This window comes from Gopherus flavomarginatus, chromosome 3 (genome assembly GCF_025201925.1).
Source record: "Gopherus flavomarginatus isolate rGopFla2 chromosome 3, rGopFla2.mat.asm, whole genome shotgun sequence".
In the NCBI taxonomy this organism is placed as follows: Eukaryota; Metazoa; Chordata; order Testudines; family Testudinidae; genus Gopherus; species Gopherus flavomarginatus.
In genome coordinates this window covers 128,995,885-129,019,491 of record NC_066619.1, presented here as the reverse complement: position 1 = coordinate 129,019,491, position 23,607 = coordinate 128,995,885, and the positions used below count along the sequence as shown (strand labels likewise).

General features: G+C 45.6%; 1 protein-coding gene across 1 annotated transcript in view; it reads left to right on the top strand.

Annotated features, from left to right (window-relative positions):
- Positions 1-23,607, top strand: part of LOC127046279 (protein regulator of cytokinesis 1-like) — a 61,257-nt gene that overhangs the window by 8,079 nt on the left and 29,571 nt on the right. The window contains exons 4-6 of the mRNA XM_050943116.1: positions 10,110-10,232; positions 15,761-15,994; positions 16,647-16,817. Of these exons, the coding sequence (XP_050799073.1) occupies positions 10,110-10,232; positions 15,761-15,994; positions 16,647-16,817 (528 nt within the window). The remainder of the gene's footprint in view (positions 1-10,109; positions 10,233-15,760; positions 15,995-16,646; positions 16,818-23,607) is intronic.

The following is a 23,607-nucleotide window of genomic DNA, read 5'->3' as shown; positions in this document are numbered from 1 at the left end:
TTAGAGCTGAAAGAGATTGGGAAGGATTAGAATTCAAGGGTAGGTCACTAATGATTAGATTAAGAGAGCCCTTCATAAAAAGCAATGGATGCCTAATACCTCTGATTCCAACATGCGATTTTAATATTGATGATTTTCTTAGCTAAGTGTGTCTGAACAGATTACCACAGAACAGATGGTAAAGCTTGAGGACCAGAAAATGCTGAAGGTCAATGTGTGAATTCAACATCAGTAATTTAAGTGTCTCATCCTATTAGCTTTGATATAATTTTGTAACAATAATTAGTATCCCTTTTAAAATACTGTAGGTCTAGTGCACAGAGTGCAGAAGTTCTGCCAGGTTGTAGCTATATTGTGTCCCCAAAGATTAGAATAATCAGAGCAAATGCCTCATGACTTTCTCTGAGCTCATCTGACTATACTGATGTTTTATCCAGTCTGTTGGTAACCAGGATGGAGGGTTGTACCTCACTTAGCTCACTGGATATCAGCTGAATTCACAGTCTGAAGTTAGCTACTGGACCAGGCTGAAGTAAATAGCTCTTGCAATCCTGCAAGCTGAGGAGATGAGTTAAGCCTAAAGTTTTCCCTTTCTCTATTTGTAAGCTCTAGATATGTCTGGAGGACACGGTCTCCCTGTCTGGGATGCAATTAGTCTTCAGATATGGAGCAACTATGTAAATGGTATAGTGGAGGGAAGGGACAAACTAGTTTGGAACATATGGGCAGTGTAGAAGGAGAGGCATATATCCATTAGTTTGTCTTTTATTTAAAAGTGAATTAAAATGACTGGCTTCTAGATAAGCAGGAGAACATTAAACTTGCTCCAAATCTTTTACATTCAAATGTTCCATTGGGTGTTTGCTTTCATGTTGCTCTTCTTTCAGGCAAGATGATCCTGCAGCATTGTCTCAATGATTTCTGAAAAGTAGTGAAACTTGTTAGGATCCTATATTGCAGAGAAGGCTCATGCTAGTGGTGGTAGTTCTTATTCTCTGCATTATTGATTTGACTTATAATTCCATTGATGATGGAGACAGAACAGACCTGTTAGGTCACAATCTTACAGTTCATGGAAGACAAAAATACCATACCTCTAAGCTTTAGGGGTGGGGTTTACTGAGGTTAAGCATGTATACACTGCAATATGTAAATTGTGGAGTTTGTCAAGTGGTACTCAAAACTGGAAGGATTCTACATGAGTCACATAACAAATGCTGGAATCTCAGGCATGCAGTTTTTTGTTTTCTTTGTAACAATTAATATTGAACTTTGCAACTAGTGTCTAGGTGGATGGAGGCAGGAGTGAAAACGTGCTGCAAGGATCAGTAACTAAGAAGAGTCTCCAAAAATGGTCATGTTCCTCATTTTCATGTGAATTAAAGATCTCTACTGCTTCTCTCAAACTGCAAAAAAAAAACGTTGCTCTGTATTCTACTATTTAGAAAATACCCAAGCTAAAACACCTTCTTTCATGCTTACCATACTGTTTTATCTGATTTCCCCCCGCCCCCAACTTACTTTTTTAGAGCAGGGTTATATTTCAGGTAGCTTCCTTTCACTAATACACAAACAGAAATTGAATCTGAGAAGCTTGGAACAGTAGCATGTGCTACCATGAATAAGGAACTGCTAAGAGTGCTCAAGTATCCCATTATATAAAATGAATTGTGATTGGGGCTGCAAGTTGGAATTAATACAAAACAAATTAACTAGATTACAAAAGTCATGATTGATCAGTTTTAACTGCACTGTTAAACAATAATAGAATACCAATTAAATTATAAATATTTTTTAATTGAAATATTTAAAAAATGTAGAACATAAAACACAATAGTGTAGTGTTCACTTTATACTATTACAAATATTTGCACTGTAAAAAATTAACAAACTAGTATTTTTCAGCTCCTCAAATGTACTGTAGTGCAATCGCTTAATTATGAAGGTGTAACTTACAAATGTAGAATTTTTTTTTATATAACTGCACTCAAACAAAACAATGTAAAACTTCAGAGCCTAAAAGTCCACTTAGTCATTGGCTGAACAAGAAGTAGGACTAAGATAAACAAGTTTGTTTACAATTACAGGAGATAATGCTGCCCACTTCTTATTTACAATGTTACCTGAAAGTGAGAACAGGTGTTTGCATGGCACCGTTGTAGCTAGGGCGGCAAGGTATTTATGTGCCAGATATACTAAACATTTGTGTACCTCTTCATGATTTCACTTGTTCAGTGTTGTTGGGTTGGTTATGTGGGTACCTAGAGGCTAAATATGAGACTGGGGGAATTCTGCACATGCTTAGAATTTGTCCCCCACAGATTTGTTTGCTTCCTTGCAGAATAATGACTTTCTGATGAGGAAGCAAAAGGAAGCCACAAGAGCAGTCATATGACCCTCCCTAGCAGTATATTTTAGTTGCCTAGGGCAGTTGGCAGAGAAGTAAATCACTGTGGGGAAAGGGGCAGGACTGGGGAAGACCTGACTGGTGGCTCCTACCTTGCGCTGGACTCAGCCTCTAGTCCTGGTTGGGCTGGGGAGGATGGGACTTCCCCTTCACATCTTCTGGGGCTGTCATACCCACACCTAGATTTCTTCCCCTGGCTGTAGGAAGCTCTGAAAACTCCTTCTCACCCCTCACATCCCCCTGTGCTGCCCGCACCCATTGCTCCTCAGGTGCAGGGGGAGGGATCGCTGTACAGGGAGCTGCTCCCCCAGCCACCCAACCTCTGTGCAGCCAGATCCTCCTACTGACCCCCCCAATGAGCCCTACTCCACCTGGACCACCCTGAGCCACCTGCACCTGGATCCCTACCCTACCGAGCCCCAACCAGCTGCACTTTGGCCCATCTCCCCCAGTATCCGGTCCTCCCCACTGACCCACACACACACACACCCAGATCCCCCTGCCGAGCTTTATCCCCCCCCCAATATCTCTTTGACTGAGCCCCAACTACCTTCACCTGGATCCCCCCCAGAGTCCTTTACTGTTGCACCCTGTTCCCCACAACAGGCTCCTGTGCATCTGGATTCCCCCCCGCTGCACCTGGATCTCACAGTGAACCACCCACACCCAGACTGCCCAACACAGAACCCTCTCAACCCACACCTGGATCCCTCCACACTTGGATTCTGCCTTGCTGAACCTGCCTGCCCATGCCTAGTGCACCTGGCACAGAGGGGCAGGGCCCTGGGGTGTTTCAGGGCAGGCTTGGTCCTTGCACTGTGTCAGGGTTGGGTGCAGCCTTATGGCTGAGGCCGTGTCCCGGGGAACCTGCACAGTGATCTCCCACCTGTGTGCAGCCTGTGGCCTGTGCTCCCCACTGTTATGCTGGAGCCTCCACATTTATTTGACAAATACAATTTGCAGAATTTTAAAATACTGTGTGCAGAATTTTTTTTTTGGGGGGGGGGCACAGAATGCGCTCAGGAGTAATAGGAAGAGGAAGCAGGGGCTGTATAATGATCAAGCAGAGATACTAAGAGTAGCTGTGTATTGCTAGCTAATATATGGGCAATATGATATCTTATAGATGCTCCCTGAAGAAAAATAATACATATAAGTTTCCTGAAAGTGTGGTGATCATCCACATAGGGGGAAGGTTTACTATGACAGGAGTTCACTGCTACAGCAGCCTTTCTGAGAGACTGGAACAGGGATAAGAGTTACAGACTCTGAGCCAAATGATCAGAAAATGAGATGGGGTAGCGGGAGAGTATTGACACCTTATTTGTGTAGCTGAATAAAGGCTGCCTGCAGTCAAGAATACCAAAGCTGTATATTAAGTAACTACCACAGTGATCATGATGGGGAGGGATAGGGATCCATGCTGAGTTGGTTGAACTCCTCTCCCTTATGAGTCATGGTAACTTAAGTTCAGGCTACAAAACTAAACTTTGATGCCCACATTTGTTCACCCAGATCAGACTCTGTTTAAGAACCATAGTTACTAAGAGGATGCTCATATGGAATGTATTATCTGTACTGCAGGAGCCACAGTCTTGGACCAGGACTCCATTGTGCTAAGTACTGTACAGCAAAGACCATCCTTGATCCAAAGTGCTTAGTCTTTTTTATAATGCACTTCAATAGCCAATACCAAATGCACCCAGAAGAAAATAGCACTGTTTGTATTTAAGTAAGGGTTTGAGAATTATTGAATAATCTCTCCTCTCAAATGAGGTACTAACTTTAGAGTTGCTTATAATAGGTTGTGACCATTTACATTTACATCTAAAATTCTGAAACTTCATTAACTCATTAATTAAGGACTCCTGCATACAGGATCAATCCCAAATTTTAACTGACTTTCCATCTGAGGTCAGAGAGTCAGTTGTCTTGGATTTAAACCAGTTAACTGCCTCTAAAGTGAAATATGCCATATGTAGCCCACTAAGAAGCTATTTATATCTTTACAAAGGAACTAAGAAAAGACCATTTGACTTTTTCAAGGGTCTCTTAGGCATGAATTAGCAAAATGTGCATTAGGTCAGATTTCATAAGTGGATAATAAATCTCTCGTGGGCAAAGTCCACTGCCCAAATTCTAGTGAAATAAAAATAAGACCAAACTTCATAAGAGATGCTTGATAGGCATACCTTCTCACCACTGCTAAAGTACTTTCTAGTGCTTAGGATCACACATGACATGGAAACACATGGCCCTTACTTAGACTAGTTTCCCAACTGAATGTTAGACATGACAACAAGGATTAAAATACTGGGTTGGGCCAGTGGTCCACAAGACCAGTGTCCTGCCTAACAACAGTTGTTACCAGATGGATCAGAATAAGGTGCTAGAAATCCCAGAATGGGCAATTATAGAATACGTGGCCTATGGCAACTTAATTGATTACACCCCTCAGAGGATGGCTAATTCCCTTAAACCTGAGGGTTTATTGCTTCCTAACACTTTCTTTTTAACCCTGTCTTGTATTTGTGGATGTCCTCATCCATATAAACACCCAACATGTATTGATCCAGCCATCTGCAGGCTCCAGCTGTGCTTCAGCAGCCAGTTGTAGCTGTAGTCCAGTAGCTAGCCCTATATTGCCCTAGAGATCATATGCGAAGTAGCTCCCAACTTTCTGGTTCAACTGGTGATGGATATAGGCAGCAAGTGCTGTACAACAGAATCCTGCAGAATCTCCTAGAGCTGATTTAGTCTTCTGTTTCAATGAACATGGTAAAACGTAGCTTATTTGCAGCTTAGTGGTTTGACAGTCTGAGGTAGCAAGCTTTGAAAGATTCCTAGGGACCTATTCCTCTTCCTTCCTGATCTCCAAATGGTTGGAAGTTATCAGAATTATCTGAATTTGAACAACTTAAAACAAGTCACTGAAAACGAAGTTCAAAATGGAAACACTGAGTTCTCCTTCACATGTCTTCAGCACTTTCCTAAATGCTTAAGCTAATCACATCATTGCACTGACATTTGCTCAGGTTCTCTTGTGCGTTTCCAGAACCTTTTGAGTGTAGCTCCTCTCCTGGAGCATTAATTAATTCATTGGGATGTATCAGCAGGAGTGTTGTTGTACGCAAGACATGAGAAATCTTTTACTCTACTTCGTGCTGACTATGCCTCAGTTGGAGTATTATGTCCAGTTTTGCGTGTCACATTTCAGGAAAGATCTGGACTTTCTCCAATTTGTCCATAGGAGAGCAACAAAAATGATTACAGGTCTAGAAAATGTGACATATGAGGGAAGACTGAAAAAGTTTGGTTTGTTTAGTCTGGAGAAAAGAAGACTGAGGGAGGCTGTAACAGTTTTCAAGTACATAAAAGGTTGGGACAAGGAGGAGAGTGAAAAATTGTTTTGCTTAACCTCTGAGGATAGGATGAGAAGCCGAGGTCTTAAATTGCAGCAAGGGAGGTTTAGGATGGACATTAGGAAAAACTTCCTAACTCTTAGAATGGTTAAGCACTGGAATAAATTGCCTAGGGAGATTGTGGAATCTCTGATATTGGAGGTCTTTGAGAACAGATTAGACAAATGTGTCAGGAATGGTCTAGTTATTACTTGGTCCTACCTTGAGCGCAGTAGACTGGACTAGACGACCTATTGAGGTCCCTTCCAGTCCTAACAATGAAGTCTGTTAGTAATGAAGTCAACCTGTTAGATTGGGGTTGGTGGGGGGACTTAGTGTTGAAGATAGGCCTTTTAAAATGAAAATAACTAAAATGGTGCATTGCTGTGACAGTCTATATAAATGGCAATTGGTTGATCACTGTAGATGATGAAAAAAGGATAGCTTAGTGGTTTGAACATTAGCCTACTTAAACCCAAGGTTGTGAGTTCAATCGTTGTGGGGGCCATTTAAGGAACTGGGGTAAGAATCTGTCTGGGGACTGGTCCTGCTTTGAGCAGGGGGTTAGACTAGATGACCTCCTGAGATCCCTTCAAACCCTGATATTCTATGATTCTTCTATGAACTATCTGATCATTTCTCACTTTTATAGAAGCTTTTTATCAGTTAATATTGAAGTGCTTTACAGAGGAGGTTAGAATTATCCCCATGTTATAAATGAGGAAACAGAAGAAGTGAATTTGATGAAAGTCTTTATAGCATCTGCAGAAGTGGAAACTTGAAACTCAGTGCGCAAAATCTAGCGACATTAAGGGACCAAAGCTCTAGGTTTTGTCAAAACCTTAATGTGCATAGAAAATAGTCCCTCCTCAGAGACTATTTTCTAAGAGCTGCTACCGTCTTTCTTTCTCTGAGGCTATTTTCTAAGCATATGAAGCTTCTGACTATATCTAGGCCCACAGTTCTCAAACTTAATTGCACCACGGCCCCTTTCTGACAACAAAAATTAGTGCATGACCCCAGGAGTGGGGACTGAAGCCTGAGCTTGCCACGCTGGGTTGGGGGGCCCAAAGCCCAAGCCCCACCACCTTAGGTGTGGGGGCCTGTCATAAACAGATAGCTAAGGGTTAATGTTCTTTTACCTGTAAAGGGTTAACACAGAGAACCAATCACCTGACCAGAGGACCAATCAGGAAACAAGACTTTTCAAATCTGGGTGGAGGGAAGTTTTGGGGGTGAGTTCTTTGTTCTTTGTCTTGGGTCTGACCCTCTCGGCTCTGAGAGTGATTTTTCTATCTCCTGGCTTTCTAATCTTCTGTTTCCAAGTTGTAAGTACAAGGATAGTAAGACAATAGGTTTATATTGTTTTCTTTTGTATTTACATGTGTGTAGTTGCTGGAATGTGTTAAATTGTATTCTTTTTGGATAAGGCTGTTTATTCATTTTTTCCCTTTAAGCAATTGACCCTGTATATTGTCACTTTGATACAGAGACTATATATTATGTCCTTTTTCACTCTTTTTATATAAAGCTTTCTTTTTAAGACCTATTGGAGTTTTTCTTTAGTGGGGACTCCAGGGAATTGAGTCTGCAGCTCACCAGGGAATTGGTGGGAGGAAGAAGTCAGGGGGAAAATCTCTTTGTGTTAGATTTACTAAGCCTGACTTTGCATACCCTCTGGGTGAGGGGGGAGAGAGGTTAGCTCTCTCGGTACTTGTGTTTCAAGGACTTGAAACAGGGAGGGTGGAATCCCTCTGTTTAGATTCACGGAGCTTGCTTCTGTATATCTCTCCAGGAACCCAGGGAGGGAACACCTGGAGGGGAGGAGGGGGAAGGGAAATGGTTTTTTCCCCTTTGTTATGAGACTCAAGGAATCTGAGTCTTGGGGTCCCCCAGGGAAGGTTTTGGGGAGACCACAGTGAGCTAGGCACTGTATAATTCTTAGCTGGTGGCAGCGATACCAGGTCCAAGCTGGTACCTAAGCTTGGAGGTTTTCATGCTAACACCCATATTTTGGACGCTAAGGTCCAGATCTGGGAAGAAATGTTATGACAGGGCCCTGGGCATAGGGCATGTAACCAGAGCCCTGCTGCCCAGGGGTGAAGCTATTGGACTTCAGCTTCGTCCCTGAGCACTGGGGCTTCAGCTTTGGCTTTGGCTCCGGGCCCCAGCAAGTCTAAAGCTAGCCCTGGTGATCCCATTAAAACAGGTCTCCTGATCTAGACCTATGTTCCCTTAACGTCCCTAGATTTTGCACATAATTGAGTTTCAAAATGCATGCCCACTTTTGCAGATGCAATAATGACTTTCACCAAATTATTTTCATGTGTCTAAGAAATATGATTTAACAACTGTCATAACTCTAAGTGTACTGTGCAGGAATCCAGCTGCTGAATCCTCAGCTTCCTTAAGCCTCCAGAATCTGACTGGACTTCAAGCACAGCAGTTTTCTTGGATCCTCTAGGCACACTTGGGGTGCAGACATTGTGTCTGCTCTCTTCTGAGAGCTGAAACTGTATGGCCTGCTGCCCAGTCCCTAGAACCAGTGCTGGCCACTCAGACTCTCCCCATAGCTTAAACCAGGGGTCGGTAACCTTTCAGAAGTGGTGTGCCAAGTCTTCATTTATTCACTCCAATTTAAGGTTTCGCGTGCCAGTAATACATTTGAACATTTTTAGAAGGTCTCTTTCTATAAGTCAGGGGTCAGCAACCTTTCAGAAGTGGTGTGCCATGTCTTCATTTATTCACTCTGATTTAAGGTTTCACGTGCCAGTAATACATTTTAATGTTTTAAGAAGGTCTCTTTCTATAAGCCTATAATATATAACTAAACTATTATTGTATGTAAAGTAAATAAGGTTTTTAAAATGTTTAAGAAGCTTCATTTAAAATTAAATTAAAATGCAGACCCTCCCAGACCGGTGGCCAGGACCGGAGCAGCGTGAGTGCCACTGAAAATCAGCGGGCATGCTGCTTTTGGCATGTGTGCCATAGGTTGCCTACTCCTGGCTTAAACATACCCTCTTTCAGAGCTCCTGCTCTGGGATGTTCTGGATTCATAGTTTATTTTCTCAAGGGGAATATGTAACACAAATAGTGTAACACAAATGCACACTTTGCACAGGATTCTAAAGCCATTGCTGTTACTCACGTGAGGAAATACAGTTCTGTCCAAAAATAAAACTTACATTCCTTTGTCTGCTGCAGTTTCTTCACCATTCCAGAGCATTCTTTGGGCTGGCATCAGTTGTCTGGGATGGTTCAGGGTCCTTCTACTGCATGGTTTGTGTTTTGAAACATGGACACTTCTCTCTCTCCTGCCCAAAAGTTCCTGTGTGGCTCTCCCAGTCTTCCCACTGAGAATATATCTACACTGCAAACAGGAGGTGCAATTGCAGCACATGTAGACATAGCTGAGCTAGCTCTGAGTCAAGTCACTACAAGCAGTAGTGTAACTGCAAGGGCACAGGCTAGCCACCCAAGTAGCCTGGAACCATGGGTATGTGGTAGGGCAGCAAGCATGTGCTGCCACACCTACACGGCTAGTTTGAGCCAGCTGGCTAGCTTGGGTGTGCCTACATATGCTGCAATTGCACCTCCCCGACCATAGCGTAAGTGTACCCATAGTCCTTTTTAACCTTTGCTTTATCTGTCCTCTTTGGAAATTTTCCACTCCCCTCCCCCGCCGAACAAGTAGGCAGAAGTGTAGCTACTCCTAGCCTCCCGCTATCAGTATAGCTATTGGCTAATCACAGTACAAACCTTAAAGTTAGGGATCCTCCATTGTCATGGTCTACACTTAAAATTTAGATTGATCTAGCGACTTTCCCACCGTGAGTGATGTAGCTATGCCAACCTAACCCCTGATGTAGATGTGGCTAGGTTGATAAGACAAATGATTCAGTTGACCTAGCTACCCCCACTTAGGGAGATGTATTACCTACAGCAACAGGAAAAACTTGCATTGTTAGACACAGTTTTTATCTATGCTACAGGGTTTGTGTGGCATAGCTATGGTGCCAAAGCTATGCTGCTGTAGTCCCTGTAATGTAGTTAAGCTCTTAGTCTGGTGTGTTCCTGATACAGGTCCTGTCAGCAATGGTGGCTACACAGAAATAGAGGCATTTCATGATACCACAGTTTTCATAGTGGCAGCCTCATAACATTAACCAGAAGTTGTACAGCAATTTACAAATTATATTGATAGTTTAGTGCTGGGCCCAGTGATGGGCTTGGTTACTGTGAAGTATGTTGGATCTGGCCTACGTATTGATAATTATTTTGTATCTTTTCCTGGGCAGAATCTGTTGAATGAAATGATTACAGAGGAATGCCAGTTAAAGGAAAGAATTGAAAGCAGCATTGAACGCCGTAAAAAGGAATTGATGTCACTGAGAAATGAACTGTCTCTGGACCCCTACCTGGTAAGATGGCTCTAGGTTTATTATGCCTGATACACAATCTACTAGCTTCGTCATGCATCTGACGAAGTGGGTATTCACCCACGAGAGCTCATGCTCCAAAACGTCTGTTAGTCTATAAGGTGCCACAGGACTCTTTGCTGCTGAATCTACTAGCTGACTCCAAGGTTAAATTTGCTGTTTGAAACTGTTCAAATGTGGATCAAATGTTACCATGTATGTGCTCTTTTGATGTAAAATTTCAACTTTAATATTTATGCTCTTTGAATTTTCTGTACATGTTTTGGGTTTTTTCTTTTTCTTTTTGGTGTTTGTCTCTTCCTCCTCCTCCTCCTCCCCCTCTCCCCTCACCATACAGTTTTCATAAGAAATCTAAAGTTTGTCTCTAGCAGAAATTCATTAGGGTTTCTAACATCTACCTCTATTTTAAAAACAAATTATAAGTGTGGGTCTATAAAGATCAATCCTGAGCAGATCTGCTAAAACAAGTACACCTCTGCCTTGATATAACGTGACCCTATATAACACGAATTCGGATATAACGTGGTAAAGCAGTGCTCGGTGCGGGGGGAGGTGCACACTCCGGTGGATCAAAGTAAGTTCGACATAATGCGGTTTCACCTATAATGTGGTAAGATTTTTGGTCCCTGAGGACAGCGTTATATCGAGGTAGAAGTGTAATTTATAGAAGACTATTGGGAAAGGGTCACTTTACTGTCTATCATAACAAACAGTTAATCTAGATGCAGAGGCTATCAAATCTCTCCCTTCAGAGAAATTAATTGTCTATTTAGAAATGACTGCTACTGTGGTCTGAAGACTGTAAGGACTCAGGCCGCATCATTAAAATGGTTGCCATTTTGCTACAGTAGGAAAAAGAGGAAGCTTATGAAGCCTTTGGCAAATATGACCACTGCCTCCTATTGTTCCCAGTGGGTAGGATACCCCGTTGATATCAGGAATGATTGCAGCCCCTCCCTACTGTTTCAGGAGTACAGAAGAGCCCTGTGAGGAATGAAGGAATATGAGGGGCCAGGAAAGCAGGAGAGAAAACTGGGACGTGTTTCATAACTTCAAACCTGTTTACTTGTCTTGCAGGAAAAATATTAGACTACTGCCTTTTCTTGCCTTACATTATCTCTATCTGGTATGTTCAGCATCCATTGTGAGCTGTCATGAGTTTGTGCAAGGAAGACCAGTCTCTGTAATTCCATGTTGTCTGGTATACATGGAGCTTAACCTTTGTGTAAACTTGCAGTAAGCCCCCCACAACATAGGACGTTGGTCCTGACAAACTTGATAAAGTTGCCTTTGAGTTCCTTGGTCCATGTAAGCTTGTTACTTAGACGAAAAGTCATTTTCCTGGGAGCAGTGACTTGTGCTCTCAGGGTACGTCTACACTATGGGATTATTCCGATTTTACATAAACCGGTTTTATAAAACAGATTGTATAAAGTTGAGTGCACGCGGCCACACTAAGCACATTAATTCGGCGGTGTGCACCCATGGTCTGAGGCTAGCATCGATTTCCAGAGCGTTGCACTATGGGTAGCTATTCCATAGCTATCCCATAGTTCCCGCAGTCTCCCCCGCCCCTTAGAATTCTGGGTTGAGAGCCCAGTGGCTGATGGGGCAAAAATCATTGTCGCGGGTGGTTCTGGGTAAATGTCGTCAGTCATTCCTTCCTCCAGGAAAGCAATGGCAGACAATCATTTTGCGCCCTTTTTCCCTGGATTGCCCTGGCAGACGCCATAGCACGGCAACCGTGGAGCCCGTTCAGCTTTTTTTTTTTACAGTCACCGTATGTGTACTGGATGCCGCAGACAGAGGCGATACTCCAGCGCTACACAGCAGCATTCATTTGCTTTTGCATGATAGCAGAGATGGTTACCAGTTGTTCTGTACCGTCTGCTGCCAGTGTAATTTGGCAATGAGATGACGGTTATCTGTCCTTCTGTGCTGTCTGGCTGCCCCTGGCTGAGATCGGCCGGGGGCGCAAAAGCAAAACTGGGAATGACTCTCCGAGTCAATCCTTCCTTTATGGTTTCTAAAAACAGAATCAGTCCTGCCTAGAATATGGGGCAAATGTACTAGAGAAGCAATGTATCAGAGAGTACAGCTGCTCTGTGTCAGATCCCGCAGAAATGATGAGCTGCGTGCCTTTCACGGGAGGTGTCCCTGCAACAACCCCACCCGTTGCTTCCCTCCTCCCCCAACCTTCCTGGGCTACTGTGGCAGTGTCCCCCCCATTTGTGTCATGAAGTAATAAAGAATGCAGGAATAAGAAACACTGAGTTTTTAGTGAGATAAAATGAGGGGGAGGCAGCCTCCCGGTGCTATGGTAGTCCAGGCAGGACATTAAGCAGTGTGGGGGAGAGGAGCCCAGCATCCCACTGCTATGATAGTCCAGGCAGTACAGAATCTTTTCTTTTCACATGAAAGGGAGAGGGCTGATTGAAGCTCAGCCCCCAGTTGCTGTGATGAAGACGGTTACCAGCCGTTCTGTACCATCTACTGGGAATGACTGGGAGTCATTCCTATTTTCACCCAGGCGTCCCCAGCCAGCCTCACCTGAAGCCAGCCAGGAGCACTCACGGGTTCATAAGAAGGACGGTTACCAATCCTACTGCACCGTCTGCCACCAGGGAGGGGAGAGGAGTGGATACTGCTCTTCACTGCTGCAGCATCGCGTCTACCACCAGCATTCAGTAGACATAAGGTGACATTGAAAGAAGTCAAGAAAAGATTTCTTTCCCTTTTCTTTCACGTGGGGGGGAGAGGGAATAAATTGATGAGCTATTCCCTCAACCACGCTGGACAATGTGTTTGACCCTACAGGCATTGGGAGCTCAGCCAAGAATGCAAATAGTTTTCGGAGACTGCTGTGGACTGTGGGATAGCTGGAGTCCTCAGTACCCCCTCCCTCCCTCCATGAGCATCCATTTGAGTCTCTGGCTTCCCGTTACACTTGTCACGCAGCACTGTGTAGCCTGTAGATTTTTTTTTCAAATGCTTTGGCATTTCGTTTTCTGTAACGGAGCTCTGATAGAACAGATTTATCTCCCCATACAGCGGTCAGATCCAGTATCTCCCGTACGGTCCATGCTGGAGCTCTTTTTGGATTTGGGACTGCATTGCCACCCGTGCTGATCAGAGCTTCACGCTGGGCAAACAGGAAATGAAAATCAAAAGTTCGCGGGGCTTTTCCTGTTTACCTGGCCACTGCATCCGAGCTGAGATTGCTGTCCAGAGTGGTCACAGTGGTGCACTATGGGATACCGCCCGGAGGCCAATACCATCGATTTGCGGCCATACTAACCCTAATCCGATATGGTAATACCGATTTTAGTGCTACTCCTCTCGTCGGGGAGGAGTACGGAAACCGATTTAAAGAGCCCTTTATATCGATATAAAGGGCCTCGTAGTGTGGACGGGTACAGCGTTAAATCGGTTTAACGCTGCTAAAATCGGTTTAAACGCGTAGTGTAGACCAGGCCTCAATGACTAATCTGATTTAAATCAAGTCTTAAGTATAATGTGATGGTGCAGACTCAGTTCAGAAAGGAGTTCTGCATTAGTGATGCTGTTCTGCTCAGTGTTTCCATGCCTATGTCAGTCTGGCCCAGTGTAGCTCTAGATGGCCATCAGTCTTGTGAGTTGACCCAACTGCTGGACCCAAATGATTGGTCTCTTTTCCTAGTTCTGGGGGTTTTAGGCAACTTCCAGTTGCAGACCCTCTGACATTCTTCTTAGGCAGTGGGATACCAGAGTTTGGCCACCTTAGATCCCAAAATAGTACCTCAGATCTCCTGAGCCACCAATTGCTTAGACATTTTTTTTCCTAGAGTCTTGCAAGCTCCACAACTCTGGCTTCAGGGACAATATGCAAAAACACAGGCTTAGGTATCTGGTTAAGAAATTCCTGTGTGAATTTTTTAAAGCATGCTAAGTATTACACAAATTTGAACATAGCCACCGCCTCCCTTCCTTCCTTATCTGATCTTGCCACTCCTGTGACTTCTAGGTTAGGGCTAGGAAGCACTATCTGGCTGCCTTAACCTAGTGGTCTTGCACATGCTGGTTGTCTGGCCACTTTGTTTTAAGAGGAGTGCTTCTCTAATAATCTTTGTCCCTCTTTTGCCCATATGCTTTGGTAGGGGAGTTCCAAGTCTCAGCCTACCTCCCACGCCCCATTGGCTTCTGTGCAGTGTCAAAGTCAATGGCTCTACCAGCTGAAAACCCATTGTTGCAGTTGGAGAGAGTCTTTGAATGTTGATTGCTCTTTAAGGTTCTGTCACAGTGTCTGTCTTTTCACTAGGTGTCAGACCCCTGTTTCAAAATACTCTAGTCCTTAAAGAAGGTTGCAGCATAAAGTAGACCCCCTTGAAACAAAATGAGGTTCACCAAACAAAATGGGTTTCATAATTTGACACAGACATATATCCCCAACTTGTCACAGCCTTCATCTCTATCCTGGGAGACTCACCTGCATATGCTCTGTTAAAATCCTTGGACATCTACTTAGAGCACACTGAAACCCCTAAAGTCCACCCAGTGCATAAGGTTTTCATACCAATTTGCTGGTTAATGTGATTACCAAGAGACTATGTCACAGTGTATGTCTGTTTCACACTCCTTTGACTTGGTTGGCTTGAAATGACAAATCCATGTCAATCAAGGCTTGCTTAATTGGAGGTAAGAGTGCATAGCTTGCTTTAGAAGTATTTCCATCACACACTTGCCAAGCAGCTTACAGGCTCCCCTCCTCACATACACAAGGTGCTGTTGCTTGGATTGATTCTCTGTATAGGACTCCTTGTGCTCCAGAATGTGTTCCCAGGGTTAGATGGCCAAAATCTTCTCGGGACCTGTTTAATTGGATGGTCCTTATTCTCAGTTGACTGTCTTTTGCCTGAGTGTTTACTCTTAGAAGTGGGCTCTTGCGCTTGAATATTGAGAGATCTTGAAGGTTTGGATCAGGTATACATATACTCATTATTTAACTCTAGTTTAAAAAACCAAACAAACCTGCTTATACTGTTGGCTATATTGCTTCTCACTGTAATTGTGCTGTTTTCTTCTGCAATATCCCTTGAGATTCTTGCACTAAAGAGTATAAATTCTGCACACAGGATGTTCTCTTAAAGCAGGGGTGGCCAACCTGTGGCTCCAGAGCCACATGTGGCCCTTCCGAAGTTAATATGCGGCTCCTTGTATAGGCACAGACTCCGGGCCTGTTAGGGAACTGTCTCACTGTCTATATAACCCCTAAGGTTTAAACTTCTGGGGTAAGAGAATGTTATCAGTCTTAGGTGAAGCAACTAAGATCTCAAGAATTAGAATGTGAGTAGGTAAGTAATTTCAACAAACAGAAGTACAGATCTGTTTCCCTTCTAGCAGCACACCGTGAAGTTTTGGTCTATCACATACTGATTGTATCTGACGGCTTTTCTTGATGCCAAATCACAACCAAATGTTACAAGGCATTATGTATCCTTATGATTACAAAACCTGCTTCAAAAATTCTACAGGTTGAAGAGGGTATATCCATCCTTCAGATGGAGAAAGATCTACGACTGGCATTAGATGCTACACTCAAAGAAAAAAATGAGAGGCTGGAGGAATTGAAGCAACTTCAGCAGCAAGATGAAAAGCTCTGTGCTGAGCTTTTTACCACGCCTTACTATATTCCTACTGGCAGCATTCCAAGTCGTTTACAGCTGGAAGAGTTAAAGGAACATGTTCGGATGCGTTCAGATGAGAAGGTATATGGTGTTTAAAAAAAAAAAAAAATTAAAAATCCAATAAATGAAATGTGATTTGAGACTGTAGAGGAAAGTGTTTTCCACCTCTGCATTTTAACTGGAAAAGAATGCCACTTGCAGTGTGTCGTCTGATCATTGAGTGTAGCTAATACTACAGTATTTAGTTTAATACTGATTTTTAATTCAGTTTAATTAAATCATATTATGGGCTGATTATCTGTATATATTTAAAGGCATTATATAGCTGAGACATCTCACCCTGTTTAAGGAGTTCTTTAAGTTATTATGGGAAATGATAGTGATGAAATTTTAAAACGTTTGTATGAAGCACAACTTCACATTGTCTAAGACTAAAATTTAAAATGCTGTTCCTATGAACTGAGTTCTCTTTTCTCCCTTTGTGATTAGCAAATAGTACTTGGATGATGGTGTAGACTTCAGCTTCTGTGCAGTGCTTTTAAGTTTTTGATAGTTTTTGTACAGTATAGATACAAAGCTATCAATCCATACTCAGAAAATTGAATTACCTAAACTAGCCAAATCATACTGCCTTCGCTATCGTCTTGACATGGTATCTTAACCAACAGAGCCTCAGTATGAGACAATATTCTAAGCAATTGTATATAAAATGCTTGTTTTAATTTTTCAATAGAAACGACGTCTGGAAGTTTTTCTCAAACTAAGAAACGAAATCAGGCAGTATAATGAAGAGATTGGGCACACACCTGATTCTACTCTTGAAAAAGAGGCGCTCTCTGATGATGAGGAACCTTTTTGTCTTACCAATAAGAACATTGAAGCTCTTCAAACACTTGTTAATAAGGTTAGATTTTTAAGTGACTAAGCGAAAATATAGTAACTGTTCTTAACGATCACACGTAACACTGACACCTATAATTAGACTGTATAAGCATTGCCATTCTAATACTTCCTACATCCTTAAGAACATAGGAATTGCAATGCAAGAGGAGTAGTAATCCATCATGTCTAGTATGTTGTCTGGCAGTGGCCAGATCGAGATGCCTCAATAGAAGATGAAAAAACACCTTTTTACTCCTGGTCCTCACTTGCAACACTCACCTGCTCCATGTTACGTTGTTTTCCTTTTGTCCTCTTCTGCTCCCTGTTCCCTGATTACTCTCCTTTCTTCTCTTCACTCCATGCCTGTCTGTATCCTATGTTCTGTTTTCCTGATCATTGTCACAGAGTCCCTGGGCGATGCTCTGGAACTGCTCCCCACAAAACCAGTCAGGACTTTGGGGAACCTCCTCTCCCTTGGAGCAGACTTTTTCAGGGCAAGAAGCTCACACGTCTTCACCTCCTGGGTCTCTCCTTGGAGCATTCAGCATCCTATGCCCCTCTGTGTGCTTCCCACAGAGAGCCCGCCCCAGCGGGGTCCTGGGGAAGCCATAGGGTCCTGCACCCCCACTTTGCAGTCAGATGTGACTCTCAGCCAGCCAGTAAAACAGGTTTATTCGATGACAGGAACACAGTCTAAAACAGAGCTTGTAGGTACCGCGAACAGGACCCCTCGGCCGGGTCCATTCTGGGGGGCAGTGAGCCGGACCCCCACGCCTGCACTTCACTCCTCGTCCCCTGCCAGCTCCAGACTCCCAAACCCCCTCCAACCCCTCCTCCTCTGCTCAGTTCCTTTCCCAGGCCAAGAGGTCACTTGATCTCTTTGTCTCCAACACCTTCAGCTGGCACCTTTCCAGAGGAGGGGCCCAGGACATCAGTTGCTAGAAGACAGTGTCAGCCAGGAACTGAGGCCCTCCCACAGTATTCAGAGAAAACATTAAGAACATTCCCAGTTCATCACAATCAAAACCTCTGTTTTGTCCCAAAGATTTTCGAATCTGGCTCTCCCTTGTCTACAGTCAGTCCATCACTCTGCAACCTTGGCTTTCAGTCAATTCTCTGCATGTCCAAGGCCCACTAATTGTTGTTGTGCTTCCCTCAGCCCTCTATGAAATGCACAATCTGTCATCTTCCCACCAATGCACTCTCATCTCCATCAGCTTATCATTTGCCTTCCTCCCATTCCAACCAATCCATCCTCTGTAATCAAAGTTTTGCCCCGGTTTACTCTTTCCCTGTCCCCTAGACAATTCATTCTTAGCCTCTGCCTCTCTCAGCCAATAAAGCTTTTCTTCTTCTTCGAGTGCTTGCTCATATCCATTCCAGTTAGGTGTGCGCGCGCTGCGTGCACGTTCGTTGGAAGATTTTTACCCTAGCAACACTCGGTGGGTCGGCTGGGTCACCCCCTGATGTGGTGCCACCATGGCGCCGGATATATACCCCTGCCGACCCAACCACTCCTCAGTTCCTTCTTACTGCCTGTGTCGGTCGTTGGAACAGTGGAGCGCGGCTTAGCGGTCCTCCACTTCCCTAGCTACTCGTAGTTTCTTTGATATCTTGGTTGTATATAGTTGGAATTTATATAATTACAGTTAGTTTGATAGTTCTTTACATAGTTAGTGTATATAGTTAAGCGGAGTTTGGGCATTAGCCCCTTCCCCGCACCTGGTGCCGGGGCCCACAAGCAGATGCCTACAGGAGATCCCCACATCTCCTGTCTCAAGTGCCTCGGGGAATCGCACATTACAGATAAGTGCCGTATTTGCAAGGCATTTAAGCCGAGGACGAAGAAAGAGAGAGAATTTCGCCTAAAGAATCTCCTTATGGAGGCAGCTCTGAACCCTCCACCCTCGGCAATGAGCACTCTGCTAGAAGCGCTCGTCCGGCACCGGACCGTGCCGGCACCGCTAAGACACCATGGCACCGGCCATCTGCGGCGCAGGGACCTGCTCAGCACTGATTTCTCTCCCTGAAACTGAGGAGGTCGGAGTCCTCCACTACCTCTGTGCCCTCTGCGCCGCAGATGCAGCCTCGTTCGGACTGCCCGGCATCTACACCTGCTGCGGCACCGACTGCTGCGGTACCGTCGACTCCGGTCCCGCGGGGGCCATCGACTCCGGTCCCTGAGAGCTCCCCGGCAAGGCTTGTGGTTGAGCTTACGGTCCCCTCTACACCAGAGACATTCTCCACAGCCAGGGACCTCATAGCTATGATGGAGTCTGTCCTGCCTCAACCCCCGGCACCGCCAGTGCGGGTATTACACTCAATAGGCAAGCCAGCCCTAATGAGACCGCCTTCAGTCGACCCGGCAGATCAGCACTAATCACGATCCAGGTCCCAGCGCCGTTCGCAGTCCCATCGACAATCACGGTCCCGACGCTGCTTGCAGTCCCGGCACTGCTCGCCTCTTTGGTACTGGTCGTACTCGCGGCATAGATTGACGTCTCGGCCTCCGGCTCCGTACTTTCGGTACCGCTTCAGCTCCCGGCACCGCTCCTGGCACCAGGACTCTTGCAGCCGTTCCCAACGCAGACCTTCGAGATCCAGGTCGACCTCTCGGCACCATGCAGGTCCCGATCTCATTCTTGGTACCAGTATGGCTCCAGGTACCGATCCCCGGTGCCGAGGAGATCAGCAACGGCTAGAGAGAAGGACTCTTACCAGGGCCTTTCAGGTCTTCCCTGGCCGTCCCGGCACCTGTCCGTGTCTTCGCAGGTGGACAGTTCGTATGCCGTGGACAGTTCGTACGCCCAGGACAGAGACTCCGATGTGCCCACCAGAATATTCCACGAGCCCCAGGCCCAAGATCATGGCCCTCACCAGTGGGCATTCTGGACACCTTGGGCATATCATCAGGCCCAAGATGCACATCCAGGCCCATCTCACTCTGCCACATCGGAGCACCGGGTGCCGGAAGCCACTATAAGCCGCCCTCCTTCTACTTCAGAGGAAGTGCCGGTCCAGCCACAAGACTCCCAGATCCCAAGGGAGACAGAGGCTGGCCATCAAGAAGAGGCCTCAACTGACCCCTTTGTCGCTGGTCTCTCCTCATCCTCCTCCCCTGACGAGGCGGTAGCCGGAACATCATCTGTAAGTCCTCCGCCAATTGACCTGAGGGCCCATCAGGACCTCCTCAGGCATGTGGCACTAAATATCAACTTGCAAGTTGAGGAGGTCCCGGAGGTAGAGGACACAGTGGTGGACATTTTATCATTTGATGCCCCCACAAGAGTGGCCCTCCCCTTTATCCGGACGATCCAGGCCAATGCCAACACAATCTGGCAGTCTCTGGCCTCTATCCCACCTGCTGCCCGGGGAGTGGAATGTAAATATATGGTGCCCTCCAAGGGCTACGAATACTTATACGTCCATCTTCCTCCCTGCTCCCTCATTGTCCAGTCGGTCAATGAGAGAGAATGCCATGGCCAGCAGGCCCCAGCCCTGAAATCAAAGGACGCGAGGTGCATGGATTTTCTGGGGTGCAAAGACTACTCTGCAGGGACGCTCCAACTCCGCGTGACTAATCAGCAAGCCCTCCTTAGCCGCTATAACTATAATACCTGGGCGGTGGCGGACAAGTTTAAGGAGTTGCTCCCGCAAGACTCCTGGCAGGAATTTGCGGCCCTCCTAGACGAAGGAAGAAAGGTGGCTAGAACTTTCCTCCAGGCTTCCTTGGACGCAGCGGACTCTGCAGCCAGGACCCTAGCCTCCGGAGTTACTATGAGATGTATCTCATGGCTGCAAGTCTGAGGCCTTCCCCCAGAGCTCCAGCATACAATCCAGGACCTCCCCTTTGAAGGGCAAGGCCTCTTCTCCAAAAAGACAGACGCTAGGCTGCAAAGCCTAAAAGATAACAGGGTCATTATGCGCTCACTAGGCATGCACACGCCAGTGACTCAGCGCAGGCCCTTCCGCCCACAGCCACACCACTCTTACCCTCAGCCCAGATAGAGACAGGACTTTGCCAGAAGGCGGTGTAGAACCGGTCGTCGGAGGCAGTCAGGCACCCAAGGGGGCCAGAATCAAGGTCTCTCCAAACCACCCACAGGGCCAAAACCCACCCTTTGAAGGTGCGCCCGAGGACGACGTACCAGTTTCATTAAAGGCTCCGTTCCCTCCTTTCTCCAACCGCCTCTCCCTTTTCCTCCCTGCGTGGTCCCAGCTAACGTCAGATCATTGGGTCTTACACACACTGGAATTTGGGTACCACCTCCAATTTATTTCACACACCCCCTTCCACCCCGCTTCCTCGTCCCTCTTCAGGGACCCCTCTCACGAGCAATTCCTCCTTCAGGAGGTGCAGACGTTCCTTGCCAGAGGAGCCATAGAGGAGGTACCAAAACACGAAAGGGGCACGGGGTTTTACTCCCGCTACTTCCTAATCCCCAAGGCAAAGGGGGGTCTCAGACCTATCCTGGATATGCGGGAACTCAACAAATTCATGATAAAGTTGAAGTTCCGCATGGTATCCCTGGGGACCATCATCCCATCCCTGGATCGCGGAGACTGGTATGCCGCCCTCGACATGAAAGATGTGTATTTTCACATAGCCATCTACCCTCCTCACAGGAGGTACCTCCAGTTCGTAGCCAACCGCCAACATTTTCAGTTCGCGGTCCTATCGTTCGGCCTCTCTACAGCCCCAAGAGTATTTACAAAATGCATGACTGTAGTTGCTGCCCACCTCCGCCGCCGTCGGATACACATTTTTCCATATCTAGACGACTGGCTTATCCGAGGGACCTCCGAGGCACAAGTCACCGATCACGTCGGCATTGTCAAGGACCTTTTCCTACATCTGGGCCTGATGATCAATGCAGAAAAATCCACTCTGATTCCCACTCAGAGGACAGACTTTATTGGCGCCACTCTGGACTCCAATCTCGCCAGAGCCTGCTTACCGCTGCCCCGGTTCCAGGCAATAGTGGCCATCATCCAGAGCCTGCAAGCTGTTGCGTTGACTTCGGTTCACACTTGCCTTGGTCTCCTGGGTCACATGACGGCCTGCATGTTTTTGACGAAACACACCAGACTGCGCCTCCGTCCCCTCCAATCGTGGCTCAACTTACTGTACCGACCAGGCAGAGATGCCATAGACACGATAGTCACCATTCCCCCGAACATCCTAGGCTCCTTCGAATGGTGGCTGACCCCCTCCCTGGTGTGTGCAGGGCTGCCGTTCCATCCGCCCCAGCCCTCTGTTGTCAGAGGTGTTGTTGTCAGATGCTACCGGTGTGGTGCTCTGCTCTGCTCTCTCCTTGTTGGTATCACTCGGCTGTGTGCGTGTGTTCCCTCTGTGTGCTGCCCCAGCTCTGCACAGATAGCTGACACAGCAGACCCGAAGAGAACCCCCAATGACCACAGAGTCTAGTAAGGTACGAAGGCACGTCGGCCAGGTTTATTGCCGTATTGGACACAACGATAGTTCCCCTAGATTGTTACTCTAGTAAAAGGCATACTACTAATATGTGCCCACGGTCAATGGACTCGGCTCAGTCAGTGGCGGGAATGTCCACTGCCCCCTCGGCCGGACAAAGACATCTCCCCAGGGATACATTTTTATACACAGGTACAAACAAGTTACACATCACTTCTGACGTATTGAGGTACAACTCTTCTACGTAGCAAGGTACAACCCCTCTACGTAGTAAGGTGCCGCCTCTCACCTTGTACATGTTGGTTCGATCAAAACAACTCTATCCATCATATTACCCTTTTGCCCCTGTCATTGGGATGGGTCAGTCTGTTCCTTGTTATCTGTGTGGAATGTGCAAGTATGTGAATGTTCTGATCTCTAGTGTTCAGTACCTTTTAGGTACGTATCTTCTCGCAGCATCAGCCCTTTCCTTGCCAGCTTCTGTGAGCAGGGCCTGCCTCTGGCTCACAGCTTCACTTTGCTTTATGTTAGCAAAGTCTTGGCCATTACTTTAGTTCAGGCCTCATACTGGGCCTTTATCAGGGCCTTCACTTACTACATTCCCCCACTTTTTGTCTTTTTATGGGGAGGATGTTTACCCATCGTCCCGGAAAAGCATAATGCATGAACTAAAGATAACCCAGTGGGCTAAACACTGTTATGTGGTTACCTTATTTTACCATCCATACACTCATGCCCCATCTGTCAGTTTAGTCTGCACATTCCCTCGTACGACTGAGAGACAGATTTTATTATCCAATTATTTTTTAGTCCCTTATGGTGGGCCTGGGAATGTTAGGCCCGGGACCATGACTGAGGAATGTAATATTGTGATTGATCCTTAGAGGCACTTCCAAATAATTAATATATATGAATTATATGGATATGGCATATATTTGTAGTGTGTATGGGCATATATGTATAGTATGTATGTGTACATATGACACCAACTTATATCCAAGAGTAACCATGTTTTTCCAGGCTGCTGGTGTACTCTGGCCCTTTTACTTTGGTGACAGAGATAGAAACACACTTCCATTAGGGCAATTCCAGTTATCACCTGTCTCATCATTAGCAGTAGGCTTAAGTGTTTTAACATACTGGGATCGGGATTGTGATAGTGTGTCCCACAGTGCTATGTATATGAGAAGTAAAACAGAAATTTGGAGTAGTGACACTACCACTGAGGCCTTTATATATAAATATATTGTAATTAGTTACTACACAGTACTGTCCATTCATATTATAGGTTATCCTTAAGGCTGGTTGTCACCATCTGGACAGCTTTACTGGGCAGGAAACAGAAGTGGGTAGCTTCTCTGTTCCATTGGTTGAACTG